The sequence below is a fragment of the Venturia canescens genome, chromosome 11 (genome assembly GCF_019457755.1).
Source record: "Venturia canescens isolate UGA chromosome 11, ASM1945775v1, whole genome shotgun sequence".
NCBI lineage: Eukaryota > Metazoa > Arthropoda > Insecta > Hymenoptera > Ichneumonidae > Venturia > Venturia canescens.
The window spans coordinates 14207849-14223939 of record NC_057431.1 but is presented as its reverse complement, the minus strand read 5'-3'; the positions used below and the strand labels follow the sequence as shown (position 1 = coordinate 14223939).

The 16091-nt window shown below is 32.7% G+C and overlaps 1 protein-coding gene across 3 annotated transcripts in view; it reads left to right on the top strand.

Moving 5' to 3' along the window:
* The first annotated feature begins 5245 nt into the window (after positions 1-5245).
* Positions 5246-16091, top strand: part of Ac3 (Adenylate cyclase 3) — a 146562-nt gene continuing 135716 nt past the window's right edge. For all 3 annotated transcript variants that reach the window (XM_043432098.1, XM_043432097.1, XM_043432100.1), the window contains exons 1-2: positions 5246-6897; positions 8008-8387. In XM_043432098.1, coding sequence (XP_043288033.1) covers positions 6346-6897; positions 8008-8387 — 932 coding nt within the window. In that variant the 5' untranslated portion in view covers positions 5246-6345. The remainder of the gene's footprint in view (positions 6898-8007; positions 8388-16091) is intronic.

Below are 16091 nucleotides of genomic sequence, written 5' to 3'. Positions count from 1 at the left end.
TTATCGAACAAATCGGAAACTTTAATTGAAATTCATGATAATTATTTTCAAGAAAAAAGTTAATAAAAAAAGTCATAACGGAAGTTACGTGCAGTACTAAAATGAATTATATCAATTCGAGGTCAAGTATTTATCAGTTATTCGAAATATAATCTCCGGCGACAAATGAGCGTTGAGAATCCTTGTCGGGCTCACAACGTTTTATCAAAATTACTAAAAAATTAATGGAAATAAAATCATTCAAAATTCACATGAAAGTCATTCGTTACTTCAACAAGGTACACACTTTAAAGAATCGATTCCCCTCCGACTTTCAGGATCCCCTGGTATTATTCACAACATTCAACTTCGATTGGATCGGTACAAATTATGTTCAAATACGTCTTAAACGTACTTGTCCGGCCCATCACTTTTTATTCAAATTGCTCATTCGAAAACAAATCAGGGCTGTTCTTTAATGACAAATATAATAAAATGGATAGAAATAAAAATAATATCTCCAAGTAATTTGAACTTGATTGTTCGCAAGTTCGTATAGCAATATCCACTTCTCATTTTCTTCAGTGAACACATACCATTCGGTAAGAACCAATGAAAATGAGAAATAATCAGGCGCATTACTAGAAATTTTTTAACCTACTCAGCCATGCAATGTTTTTTTTTCTATAGTCACGTACACATTTTGATAAATATCACTAGTCGAGTACGACACGTGGATTCCTGGAATTTGAAGAAAAATGATTTTGTTGTGAATTATGACTCCATATAATATAAATAGATTAATCAACTTCATCTTTCATTTTCGTTTCATTTTGACAAGAGCGATTCGAAGGAAAATTATTTTCTCGGGAATTACTGTTCCTTAATATTAACACATGCATTAACTTCGTTTTTGATTTGTATTCGAATGAGCAATTTGAATAAAAAGTGATGGGCCGGACAAGTACGTTTAAGACGTATTTGAACATAATTTGTACCGATCCAATCGAAGTTGAATGTTGTGAATAATACCAGGGGATCCTGAAAGTCGGAGGGGAATCGATTCTTTAAAGTGTGTACCTTGTTGAAGTAACGAATGACTTTCATGTGAATTTTGAATGATTTTATTTCCATTAATTTTTTAGTAATTTTGATAAAACGTTGTGAGCCCGACAAGGATTCTCAACGCTCATTTGTCGCCGGAGATTATATTTCGAATAACTGATAAATACTTGACCTCGAATTGATATAATTCATTTTAGTACTGCACGTAACTTCCGTTATGACTTTTTTTATTAACTTTTTTCTTGAAAATAATTATCATGAATTTCAATTAAAGTTTCCGATTTGTCGATAAATATTTCAAATTATCAATAAAAACTTGGCCAACAATTGATATCATACATTTTTATACTGCATGTAACTTGGATAGTTTATTTTTCAATTTGTCCAATATTTATGAATTTTTTTGAAAATTTTTTATTTTTCTTTACAGAATTTTTTCGATTGTTTTTTATTTTTGTTGAATTTTTTTGAAGTTTTCAATTTTTCGTTTATTATTTGTATAGAATTTTTTTCCTGGTTCTGAATCTTTTTTCTATGTTAATAATTATTTTCGAAGAAAATCAAGTTCATGAAAAAATTCATAACGGAAGTTACGTGTAGTACTAAAATTTATTATATCAATTCGAATTTATATCAATCCCAATAATAAGAACGATGTCAACCCATTTCTTTTTAACCAGAACATATAAAAATCATTAAAAATTCACATCAGAGTCATTTCTTACTTTAAGAAGGTACAGACTTTAAAAAATCGATTCCCCTCTGACTTTCAGGATCCCCTGGTATTATTCACAACATTTAACTTCGATTGGATCGGTACAAATTATGTTCAAATACGTTTTAAGGAATTTCGGTACAGCTTATCTTTGAGGGGGATCAGGGTGGCAAATCCATTGTATTCTAGCAGGGCGCCAATTTCTACACTCTCACTCTTCATTATTAAGCGTAGGCTTTATTACGAATAATATGTGTATAATTATGTATGCATCCATATTTTCTGTAATGATGAATGTTATAGTTTACTTTAAATATTATGGATATTTTTCATGTTATTTCTAAAAATTATCGAAAATGTGACGCAAACGTGACAACCGCGGCATTGCTCCGTCGTGTTTCGTTTCGCGTGTATTGGCCGGCCTGCTCTGTCTACTGGTCCTCTTGAACAGCTATATGTGGGCAATCTAACCTCGGTCTCGAAGTTTCAACCTCGCGATCATTTTGTCAGTAGTGTTGAATTGTTTTTTTATTATTATCGTAATGGTGCCAAGAAAACGGTGGAAAGGCAAATGGGTGACCGAAGCTGTTCATGATAAAAGAGTGAAACAGACAGAGGTTGGACAAAATATGAATATTGCTCGGTTTCATACAATACACAAAACCTCATCCATCCACTCCACTAGACTGTTTGAAATTTCGCGCCAATCCTGGCATAATGCAACGTTGCCGTTACTTTCTTCGACCGTGACGAGTCGATGGAAAATGAGCAGTTCCGTAATTTGTTTTTATGAAAATCTGACAAACTATGCAGAGAAACTTCTTGAAAATTTGACACAATTATCAGTTTAATACAACGTGGAAGTTGGTGTTTTTCTTTTTAATATGTAAGCAATTTTTAAATTATGACAAAAAAAATATGGTTTGTGCCATCTAATCCCGTGTTAAAACGCTTCATAAAAAAAATGTATTTCTCAAAAACTGTATGGTGAATCAATCTCAATTTTTGCAGGTGGACCTTGTCATTATCGACGAACATATGGAAACAATTTCAAAATAACCTAAGCATTTTGGTTTACTGTACCGAAACTCCTTAAACGTACTTGTCTGGCCCATCACTTTGTATTCAAATTGCTCATTCGAAAAGAAAATCAGGGCTCTTCTATGATCACAAATATGATGAAGTGAATAAAAATAAAAATAATATCTCCTAGTAATTTGAACTTGATTGTTCTCAAGTTTATATTGCAATAATAGCAATTTTTACTTCTCATTTCCTTCAGCGAACACATACCATTCGGTACGAACCAATGAAGATGATAAATAATAAATCGCATTACTAGAAATTTTCGAATCTATTCAGCCATCCAATGTTCTTTTTTTCTATAGTCACGTACACAATTTAATAAATATCATGAGTCGAGTACGACACGCGCAATTCCTGGAATTCGAAGAAAAATTATTTTGTTGTTAATTATTATTCCATATAATATGAATAGATTAATCAACTTCGCCTTTGATTTTCCTTTCATTTCGACAAGAGCGATTCCTGTAATTCGAAGGAAAATTATTTTCTTGTGAATTACTGTTCCTTAATATTAACACATGGATTAACTTCGTTTTTGATTTTTTTCGAATGAGCAATTTGAATAAAAAGTAATGGGCCGGACAAGTACGTTTAAGACGTATTTGAACATAATTTGTACCGATCCAATCGAAGTTGAATATTGTGAATAATACCAGGGGATCCTGAAAGTCAGAGCGGAATCGATTTTTTAAAGTCTGTATCTTCTTAAAGTAACAAATGACTTTGATGTGAATTTTTAACGATTTTTATATTTTCTGGTTAAAAAGAAATGGGTTGACATCGTTCTTATTATTGGGATTGATATAAATTCGAATTGATATAATAAATTTTAGTACTACACGTAACTTCCGTTATGAATTTTTTCATGAACTTGATTTTCCTCGAAAATAATTATTATGAATGATTAGACGCTCCTATGGATAACACGTTAATTTTTCAATTAAAGTTTCCAATTTTTTCGGTAAATATTCCAAATTATAAATAAAAACTTGGCCTCCAATTGATATCATGCATTTTTATACTGCATGTAACTTGAATAGTAAATTTTTCAATTTGTTCAATATTTATGAATTAAAAAAAAAAAAATTTATTTTTCTTAATAGAATTTTTTTCCTGATTTTGAATTTTTCTTCTATTCCATTCAGAAACAAGGAACCATCAATGTACTTGTCCCAACCTGTTTTTTCCCTAGGTTGATTTATTTGTTAGAATAAGATAAGAAGAATGGAGCATCGTTTTTCAAAATGTTTTCAAGCGCGATATATCGGTTTTTTATTTCTCATGATTCATTTGATTTTTTTCCACTTTACAAAATAATTACAGATTTGTATTTTTTTTAATGTAATGTTTTTTCAAGGTTAGTGAATTTTTTTTCGAATTTTTCTGTTAAAATTATTCACAGTTGGTTTCATAATTTTTTTTATGGATTTTTCATTACATTTTTCATGATATGGTCAGGAAACAAGGGACCATCAATGTACTTGTCCCAACCTTTTTTCCCGTAAGGGTAGCTTAATATACAGAAAAAATAATTATTATGCGGGGCAGCCATTAAACTTTTTTGAGAGTAACAAAATTTTATACGATTCATAATTCCATCGAACACTAACGCTTTCTGCTAAGAGAGCAAAAGAAGAATGTTCGATTTGCGATTTTTGAGAACAATCAGAAAAATATCGAAATGTGGCTTGAGCACTATCTAAAATATTTTTTTTTTAACTCTAAAATTCTGGGAAAATTACTTTTTTTCTATGTACTAACGATTTCTGTTGGAGTTACGCGAAAAAAAATGTCCCATTGGATTCGAACTTAGAAATATCTGCCAAAAATTCATGAAGAAAACCCACTTCAATCATTCTATGAACCTGATTTACGATGATTACGCATTTGGAAAAGGTTAAAATTTTCGATTCTTCATTTCAAGGCTGTTATGTGTAGTTCATTGATATACGTTAATCTTTTCCTATTAAAAAGTAAAACCAGAAAGGCCTGTTTTTCATCCCCGTGTCCTTCGGGTGCCGACGTTTCCGAAGAGAGTAATAAGCTATGGTTAAATCACGAGAGAGCTAGATATTATAAAAAAAGAGAGAAAGAGAAATAGGAGGATGCCGGAGTAGGGTCAGGGGGGGGGGATACGGAAAAGGGAGGGAAAAGTGAAAAATGATTGAGAGTATGGGGTTGAACACACCAGGGTTGAATCAGCGGTTGTTCTCTATCGACCCATCCGCGGGGTGGGTCACCATGGTTCTCACTGCGCACGTTCCGAGGAGCTGAACGAAGATAAACCAGGAACTGCGCAGAGAGGAACTGAGAGGATAAGAGCAATGAAGAGGACGGTTTGGTGAGGCAGTCGATGGAAGTGAAAACTTGTAGAGGATGTGAACGAGGTAGAGGGGGAGTTGGAAAAAAACGGCGACAATGCTCGGGCAATGCGCTTGGTGAGAACGCAACGAAGCTACGAAGAAGGCCAGAAGTGCTGGTAGTAACCCGGCCAGTCCCCCGCACGCGGGCGGTGCACATCCAACATCATCCACGGCCCGTTCCCTCTCGCAACTTCAAGTGACACCGACACACCTGTACTGGACGTGATTCACACACCAGAACAAACAGCAAACAACGAAATAAAAATTTGACTAATTAACGGAATATTCGTGCCCAGTCTGAAAATTACCACATCCATTGTCGCTGATCGATTAACAGCAGCTACCCCCGAGCAAAATTATTTCGGAAACACAACAACGCATTCGGGAGTTTAGAGTAACTTGAAGATTCTTATTGTTGAAAGTGAACACCCGGACTTATTTTGCAAGAAGAATCAAGCAAAATCAAACAACTCCAAAGTCGAGTCAGTTTCATGAGTGAATTAGAATGTGCCGGGTACCCATTTACAGGCTTTCTGGTACGCTGAATAGTGTAATCCCCCTCTGATTCTGTTTGAATCTTCCTCATTAGTTTTCAATTGCAATTCTTCAAAGTCAGACTGATGCTGTCAACAATGAGAGAACGAGTTTTCTCAATAATTCAAGGACCAACAGTCCTGTACAAGAAATTGAAAGGTGCGTCTTTTGAGACTAAAATGGAACACACCACATAAATCCCGAGAATTTATTACTACAACTTAATTGGTAATAGTGAACCTTGGGATCCGAAATTATCGATCTTTTGATAAACACCGATCGAAGTTCTAGCCGAATAATAGTGTAAACCAGGGAACAAGTGCCTGGAGATTTTCCTTTCGGGAGTGCGACGCCGAGTGTGTTGACACAAAAGTCAAGAGATCCATGGTGTGACGCCAAATGTCAACTGCCTTTTTAAAAGAATGAAGTGTCAAGGGAAAAAGTGGTGGAAAAAAATTGGCCCTGGTATAGGGACAATCTAGTGCTATTATATAATTTCAGAAAAACAACTCGGAGTATCGAATGGTGGAAAGAACGTACAATTAAATTTGCGAGTACATAAATCACGTGCAATAGTGACGAAAGTATAGTAGGGAAGTGATCATGTCTCAACGTCCGATACCACCTAACGAGGAGTCCTACCTCAAATCCGGGCGCCCCTCTAATCTCTTGAAGACCAGTTTTTCCAGCTCCAAGCTAGAAAAGCTCTACAGGGCAAGCTCGTTACAACAGAGACGTGGTGGACTCCACTGTTTTCTTTTGTCAGCAATATTGTTTGACATTTACACGTTGGCATCACCGGAACCTGAGTTACCGGCTCGTGGCATAACAGCTGTATTTTTGGGTTTGAATTTGGCCCTTCTAGCGCTTGCTGAGAGCGGGACCCGAGCAAGGGACGCTCTATGGTCGGCAATTCCACATTTAGCCTGGCACATATCTACTGGACAACTTCTTGTTCAGTTATTCTTCAAATCAACTGAAGTTGTGCCTAGAGATGGTCTTGGATGGCTGCTTCTGTTGCTGTATTTGCTCTTTGCAACCCTACCTCTGAGACTACTCCACTGCGCCTTTTTAGCATTTGGCACAGCGACAACTTACATCGTTGCAGTTGTCGGCCTCGCTAAAATTCCGACACAAACGCCCATCGAAGTTCTGGTGAGTTCGAAGTCTTTCACGTAAAATTCAACAGAGTGTTTGAATTTTCAAATTAATTAATGGATTAATCAATCGAATGAGGGTTCAGTGATTGAAATGAAAATTAGAAATCATCTGAGACCGTTATTGGTACCCCCTGAGTCCAATAAACTTCACAGTCATTACATTTTTTTCTTTCTTTATACTCATAAAGTTATGATTTTTTGTTGAATTATAGAAAGGAAAATAGCACAGAGCGTAACTGAAATCGAAAATCAGTTGAGGGGATTAAGAGAACACAACGAAAGTCACGAAGTGGTGACGGAGGCGAATTACGTCCAGCCAACTCTCATCCCCGACACGTGTACACGGTCATTAGTTACGCTCGAGTGAATTCCGGTGAATGGTAGTTTAAAATAGAGAATCTAGCTGAAAAAAGCTTGGAAATAATCTGGCAGAACATTGTGTAACGAGAAGAAAATAATGAAGCATTGGAAAAGAAGAACTTAAAACTCATATTTATATTATTTCATAGAAAACGCCCAGCTATATGACAGAAAGCTTTTTGTAGTATTATTTCATGCCACCAGTACACGATTGACGATTTATTTTCGTGTTTTTTTTTTTTTAATTTTAATTAATTAAATTAATAATTAATTATTATAATTATTATATTATATTATATTGTTTATATGTATTATATTATATATAATAATAATAAATTTAATTAATTTAATTAAAGTTTTATTCAGATCACTTGATCGTTATACATCTTTGATACAGTACGTTTTCCTGAAAAAAAATTCTGTTTTCATCGACGTGTTGTACTTGTGCTTGAATAATCATTTTTGTCGGAATATGTGTGCTGCTCTGTTGTGAGAAAACAAATGTTAGCTGTCAGTGATTGATTTCATGGAAGGGAAAACATTCTTTACACTTTGATTTATAGTTTTTTTTTGCTTATAGTTGAATTCTATTCATAACACAAATTTGATAGATCCAAAAATATTAATTAAATCAAACAGCACATTTGAACCGATGAATTTCGGATTAATCAAACGGCAATGAGTCGGTATCTATTTTAATGAATTTCGAAATCATGAGTACAGTTGAATTATAATTGATTGGCAGATAATAACGGTTTCGCTATCAGCATGTGCAGCTGCCCTCGGAGCCTCAAGTTATTCCCTCGCTGAGTTCCAGCAGCGTCGAGCTTTTCTCGAAACACGTCAGAGCCTCGAAGTTCAGCTCATTATTGAGGAACAAAGTGCCGAACAGGAGCGTTTGCTGCTCAGCGTTTTACCTCAACATGTGGCAGTCAAAATGAGAGAGGATCTTGGCGCTTCGCTCGATACTCAATTCAAAAAAATTTACATGTCAAGACATGAGAATGTATCCATACTTTACGCAGATATTGTTGGATTTACGGCAATCTCATCAACTTACAGCGCCAGTGAACTTGTCAAAATACTCAACGAACTTTTCGCTCGTTTTGATCAGCTCAGCGAAAGGTAAATTAAAAGAGATTTCATTCGTTTCAAAATTATAATGAAATTAATTGGGTGATCGGGGGAAGAATCAGATGAAATATTGATAAGACCAAGTTTTAGCTTCATATAGAAGTTGGGTTATAGAATTTTTTTTTTTAATTGAGTACGTCGATCATTCGAAAAAGCTAATCAAAATTGAAAAGAATTTCAAAGGCTTTCCTTTATCAGTATTTTTACGAGAAATATCTGCCATTTCTCAATTTCACGTCGTTTTGAATCTCATCGAATTTATTGATAGATGAGAATACCTTTAGGGAGAAAAAGGTTGGGACAAGTACATTGATGGTCCCTTGTTTCTTGTTTATATTACGAAAAGTGTAAAAAAAATTCCACAAAAAAATTTATAAAACCAAGTGTAAATAATTTCAATAAAACAATTAAAAAAAAACATTTACACCGATACCTCATTCTTTTTATCTTATTCTAAAAGCTTAATCAATTGACAATAAATTCAATCTCAGTTATGTGTAGCATTAAAATTTATGATATCGATTCGAGGCCAAGTATTTAAGGGTAATTTGGAATATGTATTCTTATGGGGGAACCATCAGGAACTTGAGAGAGTTCTAATGAATCAAAAAAGTTACTATTTGAGTTTCGTATAGCCCTAAAATTTATGATATCAATCGGAGGACAAGCGTTTTATTAGCAATTCCGAGTTTGAATGAAATTGTTCTACGGAGCGTTTAAATAAAAAAAAAATCACATCAAAGGTATTGCTACTCTATGGTGGCAGAGATTTAGAAGATAATCGATTCCCCTCAGACTTTTAGGATCCCCCGGTGTTATTGACAATATTCGACGTCGATATTGGATCGGTACAAATTATGTTTAAATATGTGTTAAAAGTACTTGTCCGGCCCATCACTTTTCATTTAAATTTTTCATTCAAATAAAAATCTATAATAAAATAACGAAATTGTACTGCAGAATCCGGTTGAAAAGTTACTGAAATGCGATTTACTATCTGTTTAATGTTTTCAATAGAAGTATAGGTTAGTTCTTATACCGAATAGAATTATTTCGTTGGAAGAAATGAGAAGTAAACATTACCGTCACTGTAATATAAACTGGGGGGTCATTCTAGAAGTTTAAACATATTTATTGTGCAAAATGTTTTTCATTTATCGAAGCACAGTAATATCCCTTATGTATTACAGGAGAATTCATTTGTATTTGTTATTAATTGACCGCAATTAAGTATAAATTACTTGAAAATAACTTTCTCAATACCCTCTGTATGCATACTTATGATCCGTCAGTCTTAGAAGGGCCCTGATTTTTATTTGAATGAAAAATAAATGAAAAGTGATGGGCCAGACAAGTACTTTTAACACATATTTAAACATAATTTGTACCGATCCAATATCGACGTCGAATATTGTCAATAACACCAGGGGATCCTAAAAGTCTGAGGGGAATCGATTATCTTCTAAATCTCTGCCACCATAGAGTAGCAATACCTTTGATGTGATTTTTTTTTTTTATTTAAACGCTCCGTAGAACAATTTCATTCAAACTCGGAATTGCTAATAAAACGCTTGTCCTCCGATTGATATCATAAATTTTAGGGCTATACGTAACTCAAATAGTAACTTTTTTGATTCATTAGAACTCTCTCAAATTCCTGATGGTTCCCCCATAAGAATAAATATTCCAAATTACCCTTAAATACTTGGCCTCGAATCGATATCATAAATTTTAATGCTACACATAACTGAGATGGGATTTTTTGTCAATTGATTAAGCTTTTAGAATAGGATAAAAAGAATGAGGTATCGGTGTGAATTTTTTTTTTAATTGCTCTGTTGAAATTATTTACATTTGGTTTTATAATTTTTTTTATGGAATTTTTTTAAAACTTTTCGTGATATAATTAGAAAACAAGGGACCATCAATGTACTTGTCCCAACCTTTTTTTCCCTAGGGGAACTTTTGGGATTTTATATCATGTGTTTTTTCTCAAAAGTTCAGCAATCTTGTTTTTCGGGTTAAATTAAGCTGAGTTAACTACAATCACGCTATAAGTTCAAAGAATAAAAATGACAACTCTATACTCTGCGATCAGAAAATTGAAAATTCGATTGAAGCAATCTTTGAAAAAATGTTTACATACGAGATAAAAGTGCTCGTCACATCGATATATTCTTGTAGTTTCTTCCCTATTTTTTTTTTTTTGCAAAATTAAGAAAAAATATTAGCTATTATAGTAGGCAAGAGTTTCAACATTTTCAATAAAATCGTAATAGTAAAAAAGTCTTTTTTATTTCGTGTAATTAGATATTGATGAGCTCAAGAACCAAAATCAACAAAGTGTGGAATGTAGAATTTGGTTGATTTATGAAGGAATCTTCTGTCATACATGCTGGAATGAATGAAATTTTCGTAAATAATGTTTTTTTCATTCCTTATTAAATATTAAATGAGAAGCCGCATGGAGACAAATAATTATAGTCTACAATCTAAACCATGGATGTTTGTTTTGTGTGTCGAATGTTTGAAGTTCTCTGCAATACTCTTATTAGCGATAAAAATACCGCATAATCTGTATATTAGCGGATAATATTATCCACTATTTAACAGCATTCGTGGATAATATTATCCACTAATGACGAGTCCTCCTACATGACCGACCTTTCCTTACTTAACCAATAAACAGCTGGACGACACAAAGAGCCGAAGCGGAACAGAAATGCCTAACGGAAGCGAAGATAGCATCAAGCAACATGCTCTCTATAATCGGTGGATAATAGTATTCACTAATGCTGTGGGACTGTAATATATTTGATATTCTTCTACGGTTTGAAATCATTTTCATTGCGAGGTTTGAAAATTTTTGGTTATATTTTTTGAGGTTTAATGCGAAAACGGGCGATCACCAATTTACTTGTCGGAATTTTTTCCCGAGAGGGAATTTTTATGGTTTGGTATTAAATCTTTTTTCTGTGGTAGTTCTAAACGATACAAAATATTTCCCAATAACGTTTTTAAAAGTTTTTGAATGTTTTTATGTAATGTTGAAAAAAAAATTCTTGAATGATTTTCGTCAAGTTTTGTGCAATTTATAACGGTTTATTATTTTCTGAACGTTTGAAATGATTCCCTTAATTTTTCAACTATTTCGAATGTTTTTACAACTTTGTGAGATCAAAATCATTTTCCATAAGGTTTATGAATATTTCGTATCATGGGAGAATTTTTCCGCCATATTTTTAAATAACTTTGTTTTGAATTTTTTGGATGAAATCATTGCGAATAAAAAAGATATGAAAGCTTTTTAATAAAACGAATGTTTTCGTTGATTTTCCTCAAAATTTGAAAGAAAAAGAGACATAGAAAAAAAAACATAAAAATCACCAAGTCCAACGGAATTGGCCATTTTCAGATATTATATACGAGGGATTCTCTGTCGAACCGGCCAATTGTTTTTCAACCATCTCAGATCTACCTCATAACGGGTTATATCAAAGTACTATTAAAAGGCACTCCATGTGAATTTTTTCAGATTTTTAAATTCATAATTCCAGAAAATACCGTTTTTTTTTCAAATAAATATATCTCGGAAACTCGCAGTGACTGAAAAAAAAATGTTTGCACATAAAAGTTGTAGTTTCGTATTAGCTTTCGAGCGGACCACTCGAAATAATTTCTACGTTCTGGTAACGATGATTTTTTATCGAAAGAGGAGGGAATTATTTTTTTATTCAGAAACAGCCATTTATTTCTGGCTGAAAAAATTGGAGAGTTTTCCAATTTGTTTGTTTCCAAAACTAAATTACAACTTTTATGTGAAAACATTTTTTTTCAGTCACTTCAAGTTTTTGAGATATATCTATTTGAAAAAAAAGTATTTTCTAAAATTATGAAGTTAAAAACTGAAAAAAATTCACATAGAGTACCTTTTAATAGTATTTTGATATAATCCGTTATGAGGTAGATCTGAATCCCTCATAAATTGGATTTAGAAGCTAGAAATTTTTATTTTATTGAATAATGGGCTTCCAATGACTTTTTGAAGCATTCTTTTTACTATATCCAGTGATAGAAAGTTGCTGCACACATGTTGATGTACAAAATTTTTTAACTCTGCATGTACCCACCGTAAGGTCCAACCGAAGAAAAGAAAAGTATGAAGTGCGTCAAGACCAACAGATTTGTTCATTTTTTAACACATGCATTTTCGAAACATAAATTCTTATGCCATTCACAAATGGGCCACTGTTGACTTTTTATAGAATTTTTCATTATTTTTTATTATTTATCATTTATAATCCATATCCATATTCTATAATTCTTCTATAATTTTTATTATTTATATATACCCATATTCTATAATCAAAAATAGAAAGTTATAATACTTGGCGCACATGTGAATACACAGGAGTTTTAAAGTTTGCAAGTACCTGCTGTGGTTCATTCAACTACATTTTGATACAAACAGAAAAAAGTACCACAGATTTATTAAATTAATTATGTCAATGCTAAAAGTAATAAATACCGCGCACTATTAAAAGCAAACAGAACTCAAAATTGTTTGATGTATCTGTGCATTGGTTTTCAAAGACAGTAATTGTAGACCTATTCAGAAATTTATTAAGAAGCTGAAGACTCTAGTAATAAATTTCTTCATTCATATATTACAGTTGAAACCAAAAAGTGAAAAGATTGGCACACCTGCCGCTTCACAGAAATATCAAAGTTTATAGGTACTCGCTGCATACCATTAATACAAACATTGATACTACGTTACATTCAATAAAACAGTAAGAGATATGCTATATGTTGAAGCAAGAAAAATGGTGTAATTTCGTATGTCTCCATGGTTATACGCAGACCTAACATTTGATCGCATTCAAAAATGATCAGACGTAGACTTACAGACACGAATTTTTCAACCCATAATGCCAATCAGCAACATGGCATGGAAATACTCAATATTCATGTCGGTTCATCACATTGTCAAACTTTAGAGGTGTCCATTACATTTTGAAGATACAAATTTTGATATCACAAATATTAGGCACCCAATGACTTATTGAGATAAATTCACAAATTCTCCATGTAACAATTCAAGTGAATATCTATGCATTTACTTGGCCCAAATACGTTTTTAAAACTCGTGTGTATAAACAAAAGAATCGCATAACGACTTTTCGTTATAAATTTATAAATAATTTAGATGAAATCAATGTAAGAAAATAAAAATACCCAACATACATATTTTCTAGAGAATGAATAGAAGGATGCACTATAATCTAAGGAGGTGGAAAAAAGGAACCAAATGGCACAGTCAAATTAAATGAAAAAAAATATGACAACAATACATTGAATTAAACACCTTTACTTGAGGAAAATTTTAAAAAGGGTGGGGATCACATGTTGGAATGACTAAAATTTCGAGCAGCTAAAATCTCGAGTTTATAAACTTTGAATAATAATATGGAGACAGATAGATTCAACTAGAGCTTTGAATGCCGAAAATAAATAAAGCAGAAACTGCAAGGTTCGAAGCACGTTTACATCGAAAATAGAATGTACCAATCGCCCATAGGATGATGAATAAAATATCGATTTTTCGAAAATTCGACTATCACTCTTTCGATTCATAAATTACTACAGTCAACGATACTGTGAAAATTAACAATTTTGAAAATACAATAACGAAAGACCAAATATTACTGAGATTGAAATACTGAAACACCAAAAAGTCGAACAGTCAAAATAGCGAAACGTTAGAAAGTCGACCGATCAAAATAAAGAAATGCAGTGGAGCTCCAAATACACGCGTCTCACTCACTCATTTACTCAGACCGGTGATCTCCAATTTTAAACATCGCCATTTTGACTTTCGCCTTTTCGAGCCATCGCTATTCTGCATATCCAAGTTTTATAGGCTCGAAAAATTCACTTTCGATTTTTTGCTACTCTATATTCTGGTCTGTCTGTAAAACAATTACTGTCCATTTTGAATTCGAAAATATGAACTTTTTACATTCGGATGGTCTGTTAAAATTGCATTCGAAATGAAAACTATCGAAATATATATTTTCGGGTAAATATGAATTCAAAGAAGGAATTTTTGATTGAACGCGCAATCTGCTGAATAGTTGATCGGAAATAAGAATTTCGAATAACTTATTTTTCTTCAAACTGATATCACAATTTTTAAAATTTCGAAATATCGACCGTTCTACAATTCAGTTATTCGACATATGGAACCCCACCCTTTTAAAAAATTTATTTGAATTCATTTACACATAACCAATTACGCGTATATTTTCTTTGATATAATTGCACTACAATTTTCTGGTTGGAAAAAAGTTTGAGGTTATAATATGAACGAACGTTTTTTTCTCGCAATAACTTCGGTTGAAAGTTCAAAGGAAACAGAACAATAAGAATTGCGAAAAAATTATGTCACAAATGTCCGTAGAGTCAAGAGTTTATACGAGGAAAAATTTTCCAACACCCGATATCTTATATATCAACAAACACTCGCGAGCGATTGACATGGGAGTAAAATAATCCGCACTGTTTTCACAAAACTCACGTAGTTCATTTTATAATCATATTAGAACATCTAATCGAATTCTCACATCATGCACTATTTCCCCAAAATGTTATTATTTAAATCGCTGTCGCTACTCGTTCGCTCACACTATCGAAAACGTTCAGATTGTTGTACACTGTACATATAGATAAACCATAAACTTCCCCTAGGAAAAAAAAGGTTGAGACAAGTACATTGTTGATCCCTCGTATGCTGATAAATCCATCCATAAAAAAAAACTGAAAATTTTTTTTTTTTAATATGTCAATAAAATTATTTTATAAAAAAAAAATACAGAACATTTCGAAAAAAATTTCACAAATCTAAAAAAAACATTATCTTTAAAAAAAACTAATCTGTATCTATTTTTTAAAGTGTCAAAAGAATCAAATAACAAGTAAAAAATAAAAAACCGAAAAATCGCGCTTGAAATAATTTTGGAAACCGATGCCTCATTCTTCTTATTTTATTCGAACAGCTAATTCAAAAAAAACTTCCATCTAATTTACGTGCAGCATTAAAATTTATTATATCAATTGAAAAAAGTTACCATTTGAGTTACGTGCAGCATTAAAATTTATGATATCAATCGAAGGACAAGTAATTTATGAGTAACTCTAAATTTCAACATTATGGAATTGTTCTTAGAAGCTTTTAAATCCAAAAAAATCACATGCAAGCAAGCTAGCCATTTCTTACTCTATGGTGGCAGAGACTTATAAGAAAATCGATTCTCTTCAGACTTTCAGGAGCTTCTGATATTATTCACAATATTCGACGTTGATGGATCGATAGAAATTATGTTTAAATATGAGTTAAAAGTACTTGTCCGGCCCATCACTTTCCATTAAAATTGTTTATTCAAATAAAAATCAGGGCTTTTCTAGAACTGATGGAGCACAAATATTCATGCAGAGGGAATTTAGACAGTTATCTTCAAGTAATTTTCCCTTAATTGCACTAATTTAATAAGAATGGAAACGAACTGTCCTGTAATATACAAGGAATGTTATTGTGCATCGATAAATAAAAAACATTTTGCACATTAAATATGTTCAAGCTTCCAAAACAATTCCCCAGTTTGTATTGCAATGACAGCAATTTTTACTTCTCAC